Source organism: Haliaeetus leucocephalus, unplaced genomic scaffold, assembly GCF_000737465.1.
Source record: "Haliaeetus leucocephalus isolate CR32 unplaced genomic scaffold, Haliaeetus_leucocephalus-4.0 Scaffold140, whole genome shotgun sequence".
NCBI lineage: Eukaryota > Metazoa > Chordata > Aves > Accipitriformes > Accipitridae > Haliaeetus > Haliaeetus leucocephalus.
The window spans coordinates 6,547,361-6,569,102 of NW_010972576.1; the positions used below are offsets into that span (position 1 = coordinate 6,547,361).

At 39.3% G+C, this 21,742-nt stretch overlaps 1 protein-coding gene across 1 annotated transcript in view; it reads left to right on the plus strand.

The window, feature by feature from the left end:
- The first annotated feature begins 20,063 nt into the window (after positions 1-20,063).
- GATB (glutamyl-tRNA(Gln) amidotransferase, subunit B) overlaps positions 20,064-21,742 on the plus strand; it is a 43,846-nt gene continuing 42,167 nt past the window's right edge. The window contains exon 1 of the mRNA XM_010561022.1: positions 20,064-20,209. Within this exon, the coding sequence (XP_010559324.1) occupies positions 20,064-20,209 (146 nt within the window). The remainder of the gene's footprint in view (positions 20,210-21,742) is intronic.

Consider the following 21,742-nt stretch of genomic DNA (forward strand, 5'->3'; position numbering starts at 1 on the left):
GCAATGGATATAATCACACTGCAGTTGTTGGATCGTATCATACATGGGGGGGATTTCTGTTCTCAAGCTTTGTGGGTTTCTACTAAAGTAGATACAAGTACACAGAAGATCCCAGCACTAAAAACCTTACAAAGCACAAACCTTTTGCATTCCAAAAACAGTAGTTCCAGTGTAATTTGCCCTGAACTTGAGGGGTATAGATTAAAAAATGTGAAAGCTGAATTTATGCATAGTTAGGGCGCAGACAAAACACCGCATGAAAGTGGTTCATATCAGCTCTCCAATAAAAGTAAGAAGGTTGAGGAGCTTCCACTTTCCATTCTTTTCAGGCCTACTCCATGTGCCAGCTGCAGTGATGGTCAGTGACCCAATGTATAAACATCACTGCAATCAGTAACGTGTTTCACATTGGCTACTGAAGAACAAGATTATATTAGTGCTTTATCACAGCTGATGTGAGCTTGAAACGCTAACCTAGAAGTAAAAGGATTGGCTTAAGAACATAAGCCTGAGATCCCATCTACTAGACTGTCTACTAATAAGTGGCAAAAAAACCCAGACAAACCAAACCAAAAAAACCCCCCAGACAGCACACTGGTGGCACATATTATCTCACCAGCATTCATCACCACTGATAGTACAAGAGAAAACATGAACAAACAAAACAGCAATCCAGGAAAGTAACACGTCCTGCTGCAGAAGACAAGAACAACAAATTCTTGCTGAAGTTAGTAGGAATGTTGCCACAGCCTGGATTTCATTCATATGCCCTTTGCGTATAAAAACAGGTTGTTAGTGTCCTGAAGCTTGATCTGATGGTGAGTCACATTCCTTCAATAAAATAATTTCTTTCTTTCTCATGAATGTGTGGGATGTCAGAACTCCGAGTCACAGGAACCAAGCATTATGAAGGTGTCTAAGAAAGAACCTATTCACAAAATACAGCCTTTCCTACACACGACAGTATCAGTCTGGTGTGAGGCCTTTTACATTTGAGTATTTGCAAGTCTTCTGCTTCTCCTTCCTTCACTTCTTTTTATTTTACTTGAGTTATAGACTGCTAAAAAGGCTACGATCAAAAACAAGCATGTGCAAATGAACTAAGGATTTAATCTTCACATAAAATAATACAGACAGGTACTGAAATTTAAGTGTTGCCTGATACTACATTTGCGTTAACCGCAATGGTACAAATCATATCCAAAGAACATCTTTATAAAGAAAGGCAAAATATTAAAAAAAATCCAAATTTGTTTTCTATTGGGTGCAAGCTGAGAAGAGTTCAATTTTTCAAAATCTGTTCAAGTTTCTGGCTACTTGAATGGCCATTGTATTATCAGTCAAGTGCAATAATAACTCCACAGAGCTTCATGAGTCATAGTATTGGATCCAAAACCAATTGATGTAAAGGTGAAATATTATCTTCTCATTGACTTTAAAGGGTTTTGGCTCAAAATTATAGTAAAAGACATGAAATGAAGCATTGCAAAAACACTTAAAATAAGCTAAAACACTTCTTAAGATTAAAGACAAATTATTATACCATATGGAATCTTCAGCACTTACTGCTTATCATTGTAGGATTTAATGCTATTTTCTGTGGTTTCTATTCTGCAATGAAGTAAGGTTATCTGCAGTAAAGATTTCTGTAAGACATTTCACCCTGCTTTTGCAAATCCCTAATCTTTTCCACTAGTTTTTGTTACAGACTTCAAATCTCATCCATCCTTTTTAACAGCATACTAATTTCAGAAACTACTGAATCAAGCTTTAGCATAAACAAGTCAAAATGTTACTTGAGGGCAGAAAGCAGTGGAATCTGCAATATTTTCCAAATAAGAGTGATATGGAGTTAGCTTTTGCAGCTGAAGGAAAGGCACTGCATATAGTACAACAGGTTCAAATTATACAGGTGAACAAATACCTTCTACTAAAATCCTTCCTTTTATAGGTCTCAGAATTGACTGTCCTATCTGGATCTGTCATACATTTATCTCACTCACTATCTTAAGGCATATATGGGGAGGGGGGGTTGGAGGGGGGGGGCAGAGAATCTACTTCAGTAATCAAGTTCTAACTGACCAGCACTATGCAACATGAATTCTAACTAGTGTTAATGAAGTATCTTCAAAGTACTGTTTTCAATAGGTCAGGGATAGGCTCTGGGCAAATACTACATGAGCTTTTTTTTTTTTTTTTTTAAAAAATTTTTTCCTCGTAAATAAGAAAACCTAGCCAAACTGGAAGAAACCTTTTCAAAGCTCACATCAATACTCGTATTTTGTTTAATACTATAAAATTCCATCTCATTAACATATGATAGAAATACCTTTATGTTACTGATACTACAGACTAGTAAGTGCCCAGCAATGATGGGTGAGATATCAATAGAAGAAAGTATGGCTCTTCTAAATGAAAGCCATGGCAAATGCCAAAATTGCAAATACTGAGATCTGGGATTACCAGGGATAATACAGTCACGTGCCATACTGTAATACACACTACTTGCAAGTTCTGCTCTGGTCACACTGTGCCCCTTTTAACTACACTTTTCAGCCTGGCACTTCAATGCATTATTTTGCATGGACTCAAGTACAATGGGATGCCAGCTTGACTGACAAATAAGTACTGCCACTGCACAACAAAGCAGTAAAATTAACATTTTAAGTTTGCTTTCCCTGTGAGGTATTCTCTGCCTTCCTAGTGGTAGGCTTCCTGGGGAGGCATCTCCCAAGTTAAGGTGCTGGAATGTTTAGCTGATAGCATAACATATACTACTTGCTGTGGTAGTGAGAAATATCACCAAGGCCAACTACTGATTGCAAAACTCATTCTAAATTGTCCCCTTTAAAGATAACTGGTCAAATGCTAACATCTCTCAAATTCCCTGGAACAGGAACTTACTTCTCCCTCTACTCTGCTACCACCCTATAAGGTTCTGCTTGTAAAACTGGCACAGAATAGGCAATATGATTTATGCTGACTTTGGCCCAATAAAGGAATAAAAGCTAACAGAAGGAGCAGAGGGGTGAAACGTATACAAATTAAATATGGATTCCTTGACATCAACTTTGACTAATGTCTGCAGGGGATTGAGGGTTGGGTTGGTTGGTTTGTTTTGGGGTGTTTGGTGGAGTGGTGTGTTCTTTTTGTTTGTTCTATTATTGTTTTTTTGGGTTTAGATTCAGTAACACAGATTGGTCAGCTTTGAAGGTCACTAGATAAGGCCATGACACTAGAATGCTTTTCTTCCTACTGTTTTCCCTGTATGGTGCACCTAAAATAACAACATCATCATATGCTACTTAGTGGAATTGAATCAATTATATCAGATTGCTGTGTTGTGTTCAAATACATGAAGCCCAATAACGAGCATTTGGTTTATTGTTTGCCCTTTTCAGGAAACTCGGTCTTGTGGGAAATTGACAATCAAAATAAACCACTATGTTATAGCCTGCAGGGAGTGCTTGTGTTCAAAAAACAATGATAAGTACCATTGTCTTTCATTGTGGAGGTATCCCCCACCAACACAGGCTACTGCTGATTAGCAGGCAAATACAGATTGAGCCACCTGTATGCCACACAACAGATTTCTGAACAATACCACTTCTAAAGACCCAGAAGTATCAGACCACAGATGGTGCTTTAAAAAGCTTCACTAGGGCAATTTATTGCATCTCACCTCAATCTTCATTGATGCAATTATGCAACAATACATACAAATCAGTCACTGAACTTTACAACAGCTGTAGTTCTTTTTCACAAAATCCACAGGATGACAATAATAATAATAAAAGTGAATATTAATAACCCACATAATAGTCTCATGATTGCATCACCATCTCTGATCTAGGGATCGGCTGGACAGTGAAAGTCAAGATGTCACACATCTTGGTCCCTATGAAGGTCTCAAAATAACAGCTTTTTAGTGAGCAAGGATGCTGACAGAAATACCCAAGTTACTGAGAAAGGAGAAATCATTTTAAGTTTTGGACAGTTCCCAGACTCCTTTAGACAATTGGCACCACTTCAGTCTTTCCTCTTTAGTGTTTTTTTGGTTGTTGGTTGGTTGTTTTTAATAATTCCCTGCTTAGGGGATTAAAGACTTGCTGCTCTTCTTTCTCTTTCTGAAGTTGATCCTCTGAACAAAGTCTATGTATGCTATGATCTGGGAGGAGGTAGCATTCTTTCCATCTAGTCAACCATACTTACTAGGTTGCACTGTGATGGTTTCTGAAGAACTTTGGGCAGAGAAGGTCTTACAATCTCTCTATCATATACAGTTCAAATACCCCAGCCAGATGGGCAGAGTGTACTTTCCTGCACAAAATCCAGTCCATTAGAGCCCTCTTCGCTTATCATTTCCATCTCTGTTGTTTCCCATACAAAGGACTGATTCTCTCTAAAAACAACTCTTTAAAACACATGCATTTTCTCACATTCAAATCTACAGTCATATTTCAATCCTATAAGGGAACATTAGGAAAATGAAATGGCAGAAATATTAGCTAAAAAGACCATTGCATCCTTAAAATCCTATAGGCTTCTGAAATTCTAACAGACAATTTCGGATCTGACAGGACAAACCATACTGTGATTGCTCCATACTGCGGAAATTTTGTGATCATCACCTCTGACTGCAAGACCATTGTAACTTTGCAAAGACAGATTTTCAAGACAAGTCTCCTCCTCCAACCATTTCAGAGTACGGAAAAAAGAAAAAACATGCTACTCAAAAAAGAAATCTTAATATGCTATTGAGAAGTCAAATGGACTAAACCAGCATTAAATCCCAGAAAAATACCCTAGAGAAGACTGACTCACTATCTAATTTTTTCAATTACCATCATAAAAATTATTTCTGTATTGCAATCATTTCTCTTACAGGAAAAAGGTAGAACCTGCCTTCTCTCAAGCAGAACAATTAGTCCATTAAGAAAAACTACATAACTTCTAGTAGTAATTGGAAAGTGTTCATATCACAAGTTCATATACTTAGACAGGAATAATTAGCTGCTCAAAGCACACAGTGGAGAACAGCTTGCTAGGTATCAGTTCTGTTGGAAGAATCTGGTGGTTACATTGGATCACAAATATGAATTAAATAATTTTATATTTCTTTGGTTTAGTACCATACAATAAGAAAAGCAGATGTGCCATTTGTAGGCATAAATATAAGCTGAAAGATAAGTGAAGTAACTCTAATCAGCACAAGTAACGCATCAGCTAAGCTATGGATTCACATCTCTGTATGACATTTCAGGAAAAACACAGACCACATGGAGAGAGTTCACAGAAGAAGAGAGATCAGGGATCTAAAAAATATCACATATGAGGAAAGACAGACACAGGACTATTTAGCTTTAAGAGATCAAATGGAAATATATTAGTAAGACTCTTACTGTATTATAAAGGACTGCTGCAAAGAGGAAGGGATTCATTTGTTCTGCCCATCCACTGTGGACAGGACACAAAGTAGTAGTGAATCACAGAAAAAAGAGATTTGTAGTAAATGTTAGGAAAAGTTTTGCATTAGTAAAGATAGTGAAGGACTGAAATAAAAGTTACCTGTGAGGTAGGAAATATCTACTGCCAGTGGTCTGCGAGAACAGGTTAGACAAACACCTATCAGAACACCACCAGAGCACAGGCCCAGACACGTACACCTTTTTGTGATCCAAGAGTATTTCCTGATTCTGTGCATACCCTCTTCCTTTTCAAAGTTTTTTGTAGCATGTAACTGTGACCCATTTTATCCCATCTCCACTTTCTGACCTGGGATAATGCAAGTGTTCATTCACTCACTGAAAGCTGTTGCAAACAGAACTGCCAGGTTTGAGGACTCAAAAACAATGCCTAGTACTAGCTGAAAAAAAATTCTATTGGATAAAAATCTTATAGAAAATACCTGAATTTGTGAGGAAAAAAAAGAGTAGTCTAAGAATAAAGCAATAACTTAGGAAATACAATCCACTGTTAGACTTCTTGAGGGCTGGTAAAGGCCTGAGAATATTCTTGCTAAACCAAAGCTACGCATTACTGCGGCTGAGAAGCAATACATCAAAGCTGTCAACTTATCCAGTGTACTGTGCTTCATTTCTCTCTTTCAAAAAATTTGAAAATCTTCGTAAATTCTAGGAAGACATACACATCATCTTGCACCTGACACATACATGTACATACTAATTGTGTTTAGGAACTGAAATAAAGGAAATTACGAAAGAGAAATTTCAAAAGTGACGAAGAACACCGCAATATTTGTGTGCCCTATCCTTCTCTGTGTTCATTTGTCAAATAAATCACAGCACACCAAACAGATGACCTGAATCCCTTCTCAAAGTGTTTAAGAATTTTTTTATCCCCTACACATGATTTAGCAACTCTAGTATTTATTTGCAGGAGGAGGAGGTGGTAGATAAGAGGGAGTTAATGAAAAGCATTATTAATGGGTAGCACAGTAGCATTAACAAGCATGGGGGCAGATGAGGCAAATATTTTAGTAATAAATACTAAAATTCTTTGAAGCACTGCACACTGGCAGGAAGTCTCTGGGGGTCTTTCTCTTTATAAAAATAGCTGTTGCACCAATGCATTGATTAACCTCTTAGCTTCATTATGTTATTTATCTTCCAGTACGAACTGAAAACCAACAGGATGCCTACAGGCTCCAGTAGGATGAATGTTACAAAATTTCATGCAACTATAAAGGACAAACATGGCAAGTTAATCAATATTATGGTTGGAATGCTACTTATGCTCATTTTATCTCAAAATCTTGCTACATTATAATTTTTTAATTATTATTTTAAGATACATGTCCAGTTGAGTGAATAGTCTCTATTAGTATGAAATCTTATGGGACTATTTGTGCAGTCAAGGAATTACCGAGGTTAGAAAAGACTGAAAGGTTTGACCCAAAATATTTTTTCCTCTATCCTTGAGATTAACTGTGGAATGAGGTAACAATTCAACACAAACACTACTATCCGCATATGGAACTTTATGTTTGTGAAGGACAGAGTCAAACAACATATTCATAAGGATTAGTAACTGACACCTCAGTCTCACTGAATTGAAAAGGATGAGTGTGCCATTAGTTTCACATGCCTATGCCAAGGCATAGAATAAGTGAATAGCTTGTTCTACTGCTGGAGCAAATTCAGAAGCAGCGCAACTGTAATCCTAGGCAGGATGGCAAAATCATGACTGTATCTCAGCCAGCACCTCTCACAGTCCAGCACGTTAGCACAAACCTACACTCTGTCATGGCTTGTGCCAATACACCAAAGCATAGACACATGCCTCATTCTCTGCTGCAGGAGGGATGGTGTTTACATCTGGTATATAGATGGAGAAAACAGCAGCTATGGTAGATGTTGCCTGCCCCAAGACCTGGCAGCAGAGGTCACAATGTCTCTGTTGCCCTAGTAGTCACCCAATATTCAGATTGGGTCAGACTGTAAGAGGCCATTTACTTCCCTCTTGCATAAGAAGTGAAGAACAGGTAGGCCACTCACTTCTGCTTTCCTAAGGGACTTCCCTAAAGGCCCATATATATACACACACACATACATTTCAATAAACCCCACTTCCTCTGCTGACTATATTTTCCCTCCATTTCCATTCCAACCTAGTTGAATGGGTTGTCAGCCATGGTTTGGCTAGCCCTGAATTGTCCCAATATGTAAATTAGACTCCCCCTCACTTAAATACCCTAGAGCGCAATTGTTCCTGCATTTAAACCATTGTACCACCCATTACATGGTCAACGAATCCAGCCCCAAGTGTTTGCCTACACTAATGAATATATAACTAATGAAATGAAGATTAATTAAACACTAGTGCAGTGACATAAGATAGGAAGTACAATGAGAGCACTAAATTTCACTAATGATGTATTTATGAAATATGTGAACAAACTCTGAAACTGAAGGTTAAAATGTCTTTGAAACTAGACATCAAAACCAAATATGCATCTCACCCATTGCCAGCATGCTATACACAATTACTGCATTACATCAGTAACAATTGCTGTGGCAAGTTAGTAGCCCAAGCAGGATGCAGCCCAAACCATAGGGCATCAGGTACTGCATTCACCAATTTACTACTAGGCAGCAGAACAAGTGCAGCCCATTCATAAAATCCTCTACCCAATGAACAGAATGTCTGGACTGGACCAGCCTAGACTACATTCATCTTATATGGCTGTAATGACACTGTCCTCATTACACCAGGGTTTGATTTAAACTAGCATTGATGAAAATCAATCTTCAAACGCACAATTCTGTTTGCTGCCACTGATTACGCGAAGAAAACATTCAGCCACATCTGCACTTTGTGAACATACAGGACTGCTAAGAGGCAATTTGACTTTCATTATAATGTGGAAAAGCATCAGGTTGGTTTTAAATTACACGTTAATGCAATAGTACTTAACCAGTTCTTCTGAAGTCCTGCATTGCCAACACTCAGTGGAACACTAATAATGCTTTATTTCTTCAGCCAAAACTTTACCACCTCTTCAGCTTTCTCACACCAACTTTGGGACAACCTGCTTAAGACTGCACTATCTGAACATGCTTTTCTACCTGGAAAATCTGCATAGGTTTTAAATGTTCTTTCAAACAAGTCCTCCCCAATATATTTCTTTTGCATCATTAATGCTTTTGTCACTGAAATGCAGGTTACAGGAGTTCCATTTGCTGCTTTGCTGTCATTGGAATGGAGTTTAGGGAAGCTTTCTTGCCTCAGCTAAGGATAATTATACTAAAACTGGTATGTGTTTGTATTACTGGTCAGCAGTTATCACATTATCTGCACCAAAACAGAGGTCAACAGAGGTGTACCCTGGAACAATGTGCTTTTTGCAGTTATTTTCTCACATACAAGCAATGATGCAAGAGGGAACAACGTGAACCTGAACCCAGACCTACTGTAACTGTGCTGAAAAAAGTAGAAACAATGCTGTAAAACCTGGGTGGAAGCTTTATATTACTATTATCCTCTAGATAATTCCACAGTTGGATATGAAAGCCAATATATAAAGTGATTTTTGGCCATCTCTTACAAAATTAATCTCAGAGAATTAGCCCAGTGGACAAATACTGAAGATCAGATTTTTTTTTTGGTTTAATAAGTAGGTAGATAAATAGCATTAGACAAGCCATTATTTAGGAAGCCTACGTCAACGGTACTTAAATAGCAGTGTGGGGGATGAACACAAACTCAGAAGCCTTCGGGGAGATAGGGTTTCTTGGCATCCTGAGCTACTTGGTAAGTTATAGCGGAGGGTCTTCTCCAGAGTGCAGAGCTTCTGAGAAAGTCAAGCTACACAGAGTCTGGGAAAAAGAATCACTGCTGCTCACAGACTGCATTGTTGGGTGGCACTAATGAAACTTGGTGATAAATCTGCTGGGCTCACCTGGCAATCCTAGAAATCCAAGTTACATTCAAAACTTCCAATTATCTTTCCCAGCGCATGCTCTTCTGGCCTAGCCCGCCCCTCATATCAGTGACTTCCAGCCATGCAAGGGAAAGCTAGGCTTTTGCTATGTTCAAACAAGTGTCAATGTGAGAGTTGCAGAATAGAGAGGAAACTAATCCAAATATGTGTGTGGGATGATACAGCCTGATATCTAATCCCTGTGTGAAACCTGCTGTCCTGATCCATTTATAGCTTAAGTTTCAAAACAGACAAAGGAACTGAAAGAAGTCAGAAGTACTTAAGTCTTGACTGGAAAGAGCCATGTAGGTACCCGAGTCTATGCATGAGTGCCCATGCAAATTTAAGTGGAAGGAAGCGGTGGGGGGGAGAAGCTAACTCAATGTCTGTCTCAAGTCGGGGCAGTAGGCTTGCAAGAAGGAAAGGGGGAAAAAAGTGTGAAAGCATTAGTTGGTTTTCTGTCATGTCTGTGATGAACATGCTTCTCTCTCTGTCTTCTCAGAGGGATTTAGAACAGCAACCTACAAACTTTTTTGTCAGCAGCAAAGAACCATAAAGGTTCAGCTATGCTCTGACCCGGTCTCATTACCACTGGAGACATTTCTGTGCAAGTGAAAAAAACAGGATAGATGACAGAGAGGAAACACTAGCTACCACTGCTATCATACATCTTAGTGAATTCACTTTACTAATACCAGGGCAGATCATGTAAATTACCTGCCTAGGGCCTAGTAAGTTTGGTCCCTTGAGTTTTCAGTTTGGTATAATCACTAGCTTGATTAATCGTGTGGCAGTTCCATAATCCTGCTCTGCTCACTCAGAGGATAAGCACCGGATACTAATTTTTTAAGGTTCTTTTTTAAAAGCTTCTAGAGGCCAAAGTCCATTTTTAATGCATATTATTAGTTCATTCCTAAAAACCAAACACCTGGCTGATTGAAGCAGGTTACAGATGCCCTTGAACCCTTTGAAAAATCACAGTATGCTCCTGACTTGGTTTATTTCCACTTCTATCAACAGCTACCATTATCCACTGAAAATACGTACTGCCATCCTGGGATCTAAAAGATTCGATACTCCATACTCTCTTCATGTTTACTTTATAACATTTATACAGACTTGGTAGCTCTGTATCTTCTAAGATACATTTTGATATTTGGTATTCCATTTAAAGTCCGAGCTTTGGGAGTCTGGTGGCTTCATGAGAAACCACACCCCTAAATTTGATTTGATATTGTTAAAGTGAGTTTAAAGAAAAACTGAGAATATGAAACAACTTTAAAAAAATAAAGCCAAGTAATTAAGAAACAAAACACTACTACTTAAAAAGAGAAAACAACCTCACACCCCTCTTGATTTAAGCCAGTCTTGTGATCTGGATTGGGGGGTTCAAACTCTCAACACTAAGAACTGGTATTTCAATGAATTCACATCACATGGATTTGGATCCACACGTAGATGCGTAATAGAAATTCAAGCCTGAACATCTAAGTGAATATAGCCACACTGTGAAGAGATATGCTATGAATGAATAGCTTAATTGGACACTTGCAAAATTAACTTGTCAAAAGTAATTACTCTATACATGATCCAACTGGAAATGTTTTATATCAACCACAATTTAAAACACTATTTAAGCTATTCCTTGGCCTTTGAAAGATATATCCACAGTGTGCTGCTTATTTACTATGCTACTACCATGCATTTGCAAATCTTTCAAGCACTCTTTGGTACAGAGAGACAACAAATTCATTTTGTGTTCAGTTCTGAAGAGGTTAGCAGATACACTGACTGTATTTTTCATGGAAATTTCCTCATTCTTTCTTCTCCTTAAGTTAGAGTAAAATCATCCTGACTAAATGTATGTCTTTGCTTTCTGTGTATAACAATAAAAATGGATTTTAAAATGAAACAGCTGGAGACTGGGAGACATTTAGTGATTGGGAAAGATGAAGTAAACATGACCACAAGCAAGACTGTGTAATTAGAAGACATCAGAATTCACACAGAAACTACCATGGAAGGTAGTTCACCCCTTTTCATTGAGGGTATAAGCTACTTGGCATTACCAAACACTATATACACACACTTAAAATATAGTATGCCCAGACCTGCATATTTCAGAGCACAGCTTGTTGTACTGCTCCTGTCCTTTGTGCTTTCCAGTCACTGAAAGAGTGCCAGTAGTAGTAGCTGTTTCAATTTCTGTCCATTTGGTTTTTCTGGTGTTTTTTTCTAATTAATGCTTAATTCCACATTTCAGAACATTGTAAGAAAACAACAGACATGCTTTGGGGAAGAAGACTCCAAGAGGAAGTTAAATCTCTCCGTCTCAGGACCTAAAAGAAATAGTAAGTTTTGCATGACTCGTATAGCAGTAATAAAATGGTCCCTGAACTAGACAGTTCCTATCTAGTACCATGAGATAGCAGATCATAATTGGAAAAATAAAATCTCGTGATACACAGATCTATTTCTTTCATCCATGCATAAGGCAGCTGCATACCTATTCAAAATAGTGTCTCACTGTGAATTTCCACCTCAGTAACACAAGAAGCAGTAATCCAAAGCATGCTGTCGAGGCCAGGTACATCACATAGCCTTCCAATACACAGTCGCTACTGCATGTCTGGCCTAGCAGAAAGGTTCTTCTGTACACTCACTAAAAACGTATGAATTGTCTAGTGACTTGGTAGAGTATCACTTCTCCTCATACTGGTACTATCCTGATGAAAAAAAACTTCCTATGCAATCACTTATGTATCGCCTTAATCTACACAGTAGCAGCAAAACAAGAGAAGAGAGATCAAAAGTATCATTAGAACAAAAGCCAGCAATGCATTCATAGACCATTACCACTACTTAGGCCACTGCAGTGAGCATCAGGAGAGACAAAATACTACTAGAGTAGATAGAAAGTTGTGCTACCATACTATAACTGCTAATCCTTGGAGAGGAAAGAGAAGGGTGTGTCACAAAGCTGGAAAGGTTGGTCTCTAAAGTCCCTTAGGCAAGGGCTTTATTGCAATTATCTAACACACGCTAACTTTTGATTTGCTTTAGCAGCAGTTTTGGGATCAATCCCAAACTCTTACTTAAGTCCCTGAGAGTTTTGTTTGAACAAGGCCTGTAGAAGCAGCCTTCTGACAAAGTATACTGTGCTGCTGCTGGCTTGTACTGAATTCCTTGCACATGCTGCAATACTGGACAAAGTAAGGAGGAAATATAAACATCAAAGATTATCCAATGTATTAAAACTTAGTGAGCCATTGCCCCAACACGTGCAAAGAACACAACACCTCTTACATTCTGGCTTCAGACTGCAATTTACTAATCAGTTACTGAAGTACCTCAGTCCCAAAGCAGTTACTGATTGATCAGTTAATAAAAGTTTCCACAGAGACGATTTCACTTCCATAACTGGAAGTTTAAGGGGCAAATCTGAGATGATGTTTAACCCCCCCCCAAACAAAAAAAACCAAAAAAACCCCCCACAAACAAAAAAAACAACAACACCCCCCCGCTTCCAAAACAGCACTTAATTCTTTTCCTTACCTTTAAAATAACAGTAAAAGAGGTATTTACTAGCAGTGTATTTTATACATCGGCATATGGCTTTAATACAGCTGTTGTCCACAAGACTGCACAATTTTTTAACAAAAAAAAAAAAACAGAAAACAGAAGCTCTGTGATATAGTATGTACAAAACACCACCCAAAGAGTCTTCAATGGGGCCAAGTTATCCCATTAGCAACCAGGTCACAAGTTCAAAACAAAATGAAAAAAGATCCTGGTTAGTCAGCAGCCTATGTGAAATGGGCTGCTGTTACTGGTGAGCAGCAGTTCACACCAGTCAGCATAAGATGACGGTGCCACAGAAAGCCCAAGACAGAATAAATGACACAAGATGAAATACTTGATTCAACTTTGTTAGCAGTCCTTTCCATTAGGACACTAGATACACAGGTAACAAAACAGGAAATACATTTGTGCTGCTTCTGTGTGTTCTGCCCTGTTTTGTACACAAAGGCACGCACTTCTCCAGGATGTCACAATACGGCTCTGTTTACAAGCTCTCAGTTAATGCCTGTGAATAACACACTGACTGTCTTTACCAGGTCCATGGAGAAATCCTAACGAGGATTCAAAAGCAATGAGCCTGAGTCTGCAGAAAAAAAAGCCAACCCAAAACAAACAAAAAACCCCCACCACGCCAACAAACAGCACCTCTCCATCTAATCTACTAAACAGCAGTACTTACTTTCTTCTGTATTTCACTCATCACTTTGGTATGTGAGTATCTGGTGTTTATCCTGGAATAAGTATTATTTAATTGTGAGGTAGATGAATAATTTCAAGGGCACTGTCATTCTCTTTTCATGCTCAGGAGGAAGCAATGTTTACATTTTTTATTTCACAAGAAAAGTAATCAAACACATAGGTATGGCATAAATACAGTACAGAGGGAAAAAAAAACAAACAAACCAAACACCACAAACATTCTTGCCACTTATTAAAAAAGCAGAACATACAGATTTTGCTTCAAATGCCACAGGCACTGTGGGAAGATGAGAACAGCAGTGCAACTATAAAAGTAAAAAAAAAAAGAAAAAAAATTATGTCCCAGGGTAAAGACATTATATCCAGGAGGATAAGGGTTTCAACCTGTGTTCTTCAAGCCCACTTGTGTGACGCATAACGCGACATATAGGTGTATACATTTGAAGGCAAGGAATATAGACACAGTTCTGAAAATAAATCAAATCTTATAAATCAATCCTAAACAAACAAAACAAAAGTCTGTGTTGTTGCATAGAAAAAAGATGAGACAGGACTGTCTCACTTAAGGATCTGGAACCTTATTCAAAGCTTTTGAGCATTTACCTGCAGTATTTTCCTTCTTTTCCTTCATTTACATTTCTGCTGTGCTTTTAGTGCAGTAACTAATCACAGAGTTCCATCTGGTCAACAGTTTTAGTTCACATCACTATTGCTCCAGACAATTAAAAACAATCCTTAGTGGTAAAACCAATAAAGGCAGCCCCTAGAAGCACTGTTATAAGGCTCTGGAATGTAATTTTACTTTAAAATATAACCTCTTCAAACTGGCTTCAGCCTACAAGTAATCTCACGTTTTAAAGAAATCCCCCTCTGAAAAGCAGTACCTTGACAGGATTTAACACTTTAGATCATCTTTAAATTGTTTTTGATTAAAAAACTAGTTTTAGACTAAACTAATGTTATTATTATAACTGGCTTACTCCAAGCATTATGTTGCTTGACAACTCTTTCAAACAATTCCTTCACTTTATTCATGACAGTGAAGTCAATAATAATTGAAGGTTTTGATTATTAATGCCATCTCTTAGTCAGGGAAAACATTTTGATGCGTATTCCTAATTTGACTGTTCAACTAAAATTTTTCTTCTTTCACAAATTTAGCATAGATCTTTGTGTCTGTTTTTTCCTGGGGTGGGTCTGTCAGCTAGAATCTTATAAATGAGTATATGAAACTGAAGCCATAAACAAGTGAAAAGGATACCAGAACAGACAATCTATACCTCAAGTGCAGTTTGGAAGGTATAGTTTGTCTAAAATTAGATACTTTGACAAGCATCAAGCCTACATCAGGCTACCTTCAGAAACAAAAGATTAGGATTTAGTCTTGTCCTTTATACAATAGCATTTAGTTCCTTCCCTTATCCTGGGGTCAAAGGAGAAAGTTCTTGTTCGAGTACTGGTTATGTGAAACCATATGCTGCTGAAATCTTATATCCCTGACTTATGTATAAAGTCATAGATAGCCTGCAACAGGAGTTGTGGGTCTTAATTTAGGAAGTAACAGGCTTCAGACATAATGCAGCTCTTTGAAATTTCAGTTGAAAATTGTAAACAGAAGAAACAGAATACACAAAAATGCAATGCAAAAAGTAACAAAACACAGGAACGAATGAGTCTCACTTCTACATGCTTTTTCTTTATCCTTCCTTGTTCTTTATTATATGGAGTAAAAGTGAAAACCAAAGGCTGGAAAGACATTTTAAAGGCTTTCTTGCAGATGCCAATACAATTAGAGAGAATATATTAGTAAATTCTAGATCAGCTAAACATTATCACTTTCTTCTGCATGCTTCATCACAGACAGTACACACATGAGATTCATACCATAAGTTTACAGACTCTTCTCTGATCTAGAGATTTTAGCCTAGTCTCTACTGTTTCCAAATGTAGTTCCCATTGCTTGAAAAACATACTATAAAAGAAAACCACCACCACCAAAGCATAGTCCTTATAGACTGAACTGTACCTAAATACAAACCAGACATGATTCCTAAATTATAACTCAAGCATTTAGAAAACATTGTATATTATAACAGGTCCAAACCAAAAGGAGTGATCACCATGTAAGTAAACCATACTGATTTCCAGCTAAAACAAATTAATTCCTAGGCAACTGGAAATCACACCAAAGGTAACATAGGCTCGTAACATGAATTTTCTAAGAACTTAGTCAAGATACAACACCAATATGGCAGTGATATACTAGGAAAACTTCTTATGCCTATAATAGCTGAACTTCACACTGGAAAAAAACCCAATAGTTTAATTTATTAAACAATAGAATTAGTAGTAGAACTCACCATAAGACAAGGTTAGTTGTTCTGAACTCCCTCAAACAAACACTACCTTTGCCTTCAGGGAATGAGCTATAAAGCTCCCCAACTTCAATAAACCCAGTAACCACTTTGCTGCCAACTAACTCAAGGAGCATACTATGTACCAAAGTGCTAGTTTTCAAGATTGCCAACACCTGATTCAAATCACAGGTGCAGCCACTGGCTCATTGCAGCACTTCTGGGCAAGACGTGCCCTGTACATGTCTTGTACAGAACAAGAACCAGTACAGAAGTGTGATAGTTTCTCATGGCTGAACCAAAGATACAGGTAGTCTCCCACAACATAGCCTCTGAGGAATAGTGAATTCACCTTCTACAGTAATATGTATATGTAGACTTATGTATATGTTACTTTTATATTTCCATTACTGTTTATAGAAATTGCTTGTGCATACATGTTTATTGTGGTAGTTTTTTCTAGTCAAGTCTGGCCCTTATTTTCAACTCATGAGTCATAACACTTTCATGAAAGAAAATGGCACTACCTGTCTGTCAATAGAAACTGATGTCATTTTGTACATTAACACACTGTGATACAAGACCCCTCAAACCATGAAGCCCTTCATATTACCTAATATATCACTGCCTGCATGCGTGTACACATGATCAGCAGATCATACAAGGCAACTCTATTAGCTCCCTAAATACTGTCTCCTGTGGTCAAGAGAAATACCATTTTCCAATCTGCAAGATCAGGTACACTTTTTTTGTATTTGCCATCTCCCATTACTGGTAGGTAGATGAATTGAATCAATAGTCCAGGCTGAAAATCATTGCCTGTATTACTCGAAAGTTACAGAAAAAGAAGAAAATTTTCCTCTTTATACCTGTAGAGAAAAAAAGGCTTTCAAGGTACACAGGTGATCTTAGAGGCCTAAAAGTTTGAAAACATCCCTTACCATAGTTTGCTTCCAAACTTAACAATCCACTTCATTACTCTTCCCTGTAGGGCAACATCTGATTATTTGATAGACTACAGATCTACTCTTCCAAAAGACACACCTTCCACTTCAAAATCTAACAGAGGTTCCTGCCTGTTCCTTATTTCACATGCTGAAATGAGACACTGCAGGCAGCCTGTGAGGTATCTAAAACACCCCAGTCTGAATACCCCATTCCCTGCTATACCAAAAGGAGATCTCACAGTCCACAGAAGGACTAAGTATGTATGCTAAATATGGCTTGCAAGAAAGCAGAATTTAGAGCTCAGACCCTATAAACTGAAATTCAAAGGGATCTTCTTTCAAATAAATGGGACAGACTGCATGTTTATGGCTTAAATGATGTGCTGTTAGGTTTTTGTCCTCCACAAAATTCCAATTTCCTCTCAGGCATTGGTTAAATTCCTGTCTCTAAGACAGAAGTCTACATAGTTAGTACTGAACTATCATTGTACAAATCTTTATGCAGTGCTGGAGACATTTTCTTATTCCAAGCCACAGCATGATCTGTAAACACACTGCAAAGTAGAAGCTGCTGCCCAGCGTATATAGGGAACAAATACGTAGCCTTTCCTACCTCAAAGTAAGCTGCTGGGAAAGGCAATTATTCCCTGCTTGTCTGTGATTGATCAGCTTCTTGTATATGGATGTGTCAGCTTTCATTTATTACCTACTTGGTCACTGGCACAGGGCTGCAAAGAAAAAGGTCTTTCTAATAGGATTTTTTCTGGGAAAGGAATTAAAATAGCATTGAGACAATTTAAATCACAAACAATGACACTTTCCAATCCTCCTCTCTACGTAAGACAACACCCATACAGCTAAAAGTTTCCGGGGAATCATTTGGAATGCGGAAAGTGGATTTCAACTCCTCTATGTTGTCTACTTCCTTTTAAATAATATGCACAGAGGGCAGAAGTCTGGGCAATCAAGGCATAGTAAGGCTTTAAGTAACATGATTTTAACATTCATAAGGTTTTAACTTCTTAGTGATTATTTATGAAATCTTCTATTACATCAGGATAACAGGTTTAAAAGAAAGTAAAATAATCTGAAACTTACCATTTTTACACCAGTAAAAACATTTTAGAGCTATATTCAGAACCCACCCTCATAGCTAGGTTAAAATGATCTCTCAATCCCTACAAAGTATCAAATAATAATTAAATCCAGAGTTCATGGAGGACAATTGTTAAAGGAATAAACTTGTTGCAAAAATAACAATCATATACTAAAGCTTCAGCCTGAAGCACATTCTTCATCACAATACATTGCATAGGCCCCCACTAAGTCCAAAAGACAATAGGGTTTTTCTCATATCAAATTATCAAAACCTCTCACCTATTCCATTGGCTTAAAGACTGCTATACAGGATTTATACTAGGTTATCTCATATGTGAAGAGGTTCACAACAGGAGAGAAGAAAAGGGGTCACTCTGATATTCTTTCATTCTCCACAACATGTCCAAGACGGCCTGTGGCCAGTTCTTCTTTACTGGAAAGGAATTTTGCCTTGGTCACACTTTGATGTACAAAGGAGGGATATTCCCCAAGAAAAGGAATGAGACAAACTAATTAAGCTATATTGTACAAGTAACTGTAGATCAGCATCTGCTGAAGGTCTCTCTCAACTGGTTCTTCTCATAAAGAACCTCCCATTAATTTAACTCATTTAAAATATAAACATATTAGAAAATCAGTGCTATGGAAAAACCATTATAAAACATTTTCTTAGTTGGATAAATTATCTTCCATATGATTCTGAACCACTCAGCATCTCATACTTGAGCTTAGGAAGACAAGAGGTTATAACGGTTGCAAGATACTGTCAAGTGCTTATGTGCACCACTGTCCTCTGCTGGAAGAAATCAGTCTTACTTGTATCTTTGTGACTGATTAGCTTCTATTAGCAGTAGCTAACATAAAGCAACGATGGCATAAGCAACATTTAATATACATTCCCCTTTAAGCTCCACAGGCCTGTGGCTTAGGACATAAGGTTGATAATTCTACTGTCTGTGCAATGTAGCTGTGTAAACAGCATTTAAGATGTTTGCATCTGCCCCGGACAGTGTTCTTTATTACCATATATTTGTACAGCACTGACACCCCAAGGCCCTGCAGAGACTGGACCTTGCTGCTCTACATACATGGAGTTAAGATCCAAGATTTCAACTGCATGGCACCGTATCATCTAACACGCAAGATTTGCAAAATGCCATCTATAAAATAGCAGCTGGTTTTGTAACAGCCTGAACCCCAAGGACAAATATATGCAACCCCTCTGAGGACCTGAGCCTAGACATTTTAAACAACAGCTAAAGAAAGACACAAACACAATCACTGTCTCTCACTCCAGCATTTCTAGGACAAGCGTTGATTTTCTCAGGATAGGCAGAGGACCTGTAGACCCAAGCATCAAAGCCTTTTGAGACCCCCTCAAATTGTAGTGCAGCCGCTTCCCGCACCAACGCTACCACATTTTTGGGTGCCTGGGGAAACACCTCTCCGGGAAAAGGTAAGCAGGAGAGCTGTGTGTGAGGAGGACTTGCACCTGCCTGGTAACAGGGCACCATTACATTGAGCCACGAAGGCAGGGGAGGCCTTTCCACCGCAAAGGTGAGGAACAAAAGCCCCACGTTCACCGCAAGCTGAGCAGACCCAATCTTCACCCAGCCCCCAGTGAAGACGGGGAGGTATGTGCCCGCAGCTGACTCCTCACCTCTGCCCTGAGGAGCAGCAGAACCTTTCACGGACGCTTCCCCTCACCAGAGCCCGCCCCCGCCACAACTCCCGCCCGCCGCGGCCGCCCTCCTCAGGTGGCGTGCGGGGGCACACCCGAAGTGCCGGGCGGTGCGGAAAGGGCAGAGCCAAGGAGAGAGGCCTGGCGGGAGTTGTAGTCCGTCCGCCCCACCCACCCGCCGCTCCGCGCAGCCATCCCGCGCGCCGGACTACATTTCCCAGGGGGCGCCGCGGAAGCCTCTCAGCAGCGAGCAAGGCGAAATGGCGGCGGCGGCGCGGGGATTCGGTGGGGTTTGGTGCTGGGTGTGGCAGCGCGGCGGCGGCTGGTGTCCCGCCCCCGCCCCCCGCAGGCAGCGGGCCGTCTCCTGTAACGCGAGAGGCGGGGCGGTGCTGGCGGGGAAGAGCGGGTACGGTGCCGGGACGGCGCGAGTAGAGTGGCCGGTGGAGGTGGTTCTCCGCCGGGGCATCCAGCCCTCAGGGCGTAGCCGCAGGGGGGGGGCTGGGCCCGGTCTCGGGCACGAGGGCAACGGCTGCGGGAGCTGGGCGGCAGCGGCGTGGTGAGAGCAGCAGGGCCCGCTCTGAATGTCATCTTCTGAGCGGTGTGAGGTTGCTGATGGTTGGCAGCACCTTCTCAGCACGCGTTTATCTCGCACCCCTCCCCCAGGCCCCCAAAACAGTATTTGTATTAGCAGTAGGGCTGTGTCCGTTTGACAAGTTTGGCTGTGGTAAGAGCCAGACACAACGCAAGCAAGTTACAAAGAGTTAGCATTCACGTGTTCGCAGTATAAACAGCAAGGGCTGCACCGATTTTCATAAGTAGTTTTTGAAGGCTTATTCTGGTCCAGAGGAAGCTTTTTTTCCCAGTGGAGAATTGTGAGACTTTGACAGTGTGCCTGGAACGGAGCATTTTATTCCTGCCGCAACTGAAAGTTATGGCCTGTACAAGGCTTTATGTTTTCTGGTGAGATGCTGGTTTCTCTGTACAGCTGATCACCCAAGTGAAGTTGTGCAGACACCGGCAGAAGTATGCTGCTGATTCTTCAGAGACACGAATAAACAAACCTTGAAGAAACATGGTGAGAAACTTAAGGTTTCTCATGGCTGTTGTTAGTAGGACTGGAGGACTGACTGATAACATGTATCTTTTTGCCTGAGTGTAAGCCAACACACTGATTAAGAGAAGCCTGATGTAATTTTTAATGGCATGATGTGATGGGGATGCATTTCTGAAGAGTGCAGGAAACGCTGAAATAAATTTGTCTCCAAAATTAAAAAAACAACCAAGCAAAAACCACCAACTTTTTTTCCTAAACCCGGAGGTATTTTATGAGTAGCTGAAAATACCAAAGAAAATACATTTCAGTAAAAGAAAATGTATTAGCTCCTTTAAACATCTGAACCTTAATCATTTATGATAATATTCTTAAATCAGCGATACAAGTGGCATCTGCATCACTATTTTGGTGTCTGTAGGGATGCCCTCAGCTGTTGGAGGGCAGAGAGAGAACTATAATCTTGGCAGTGTATTATGTTCAACTTTGGACAGAGCACTGTGCTTGATATAGTTGTTTGATGTTTTTCAATAGCTCGCTTATCTCCTATAGCTATCAGGGTGCTTACACTGCTGAAGTATTCTGCCGTAGAAATGTGATTTCATCACTGAAGTATTATTTGTGCCACTTCATTTGTACAAGGCCAGATAATTACTTACAGAAACTGTCAACCAATTCATACTGTAAAGGTGACCTTTTTCTCTTGTCCATATAAAGGTTATGGATGTGAGAATTGCAATTACTTTTTAGATGATATGGAGAAGCTTTATTCTGTGGATTATGTTCAGAGAGCAGTAGCTCTCTAGATGAAATTATGATTTCTCTATTACCAGATTACTAATGTTTATGCTAATATGCTACTAACACTGCTCTGGAGAGCCACCTTTC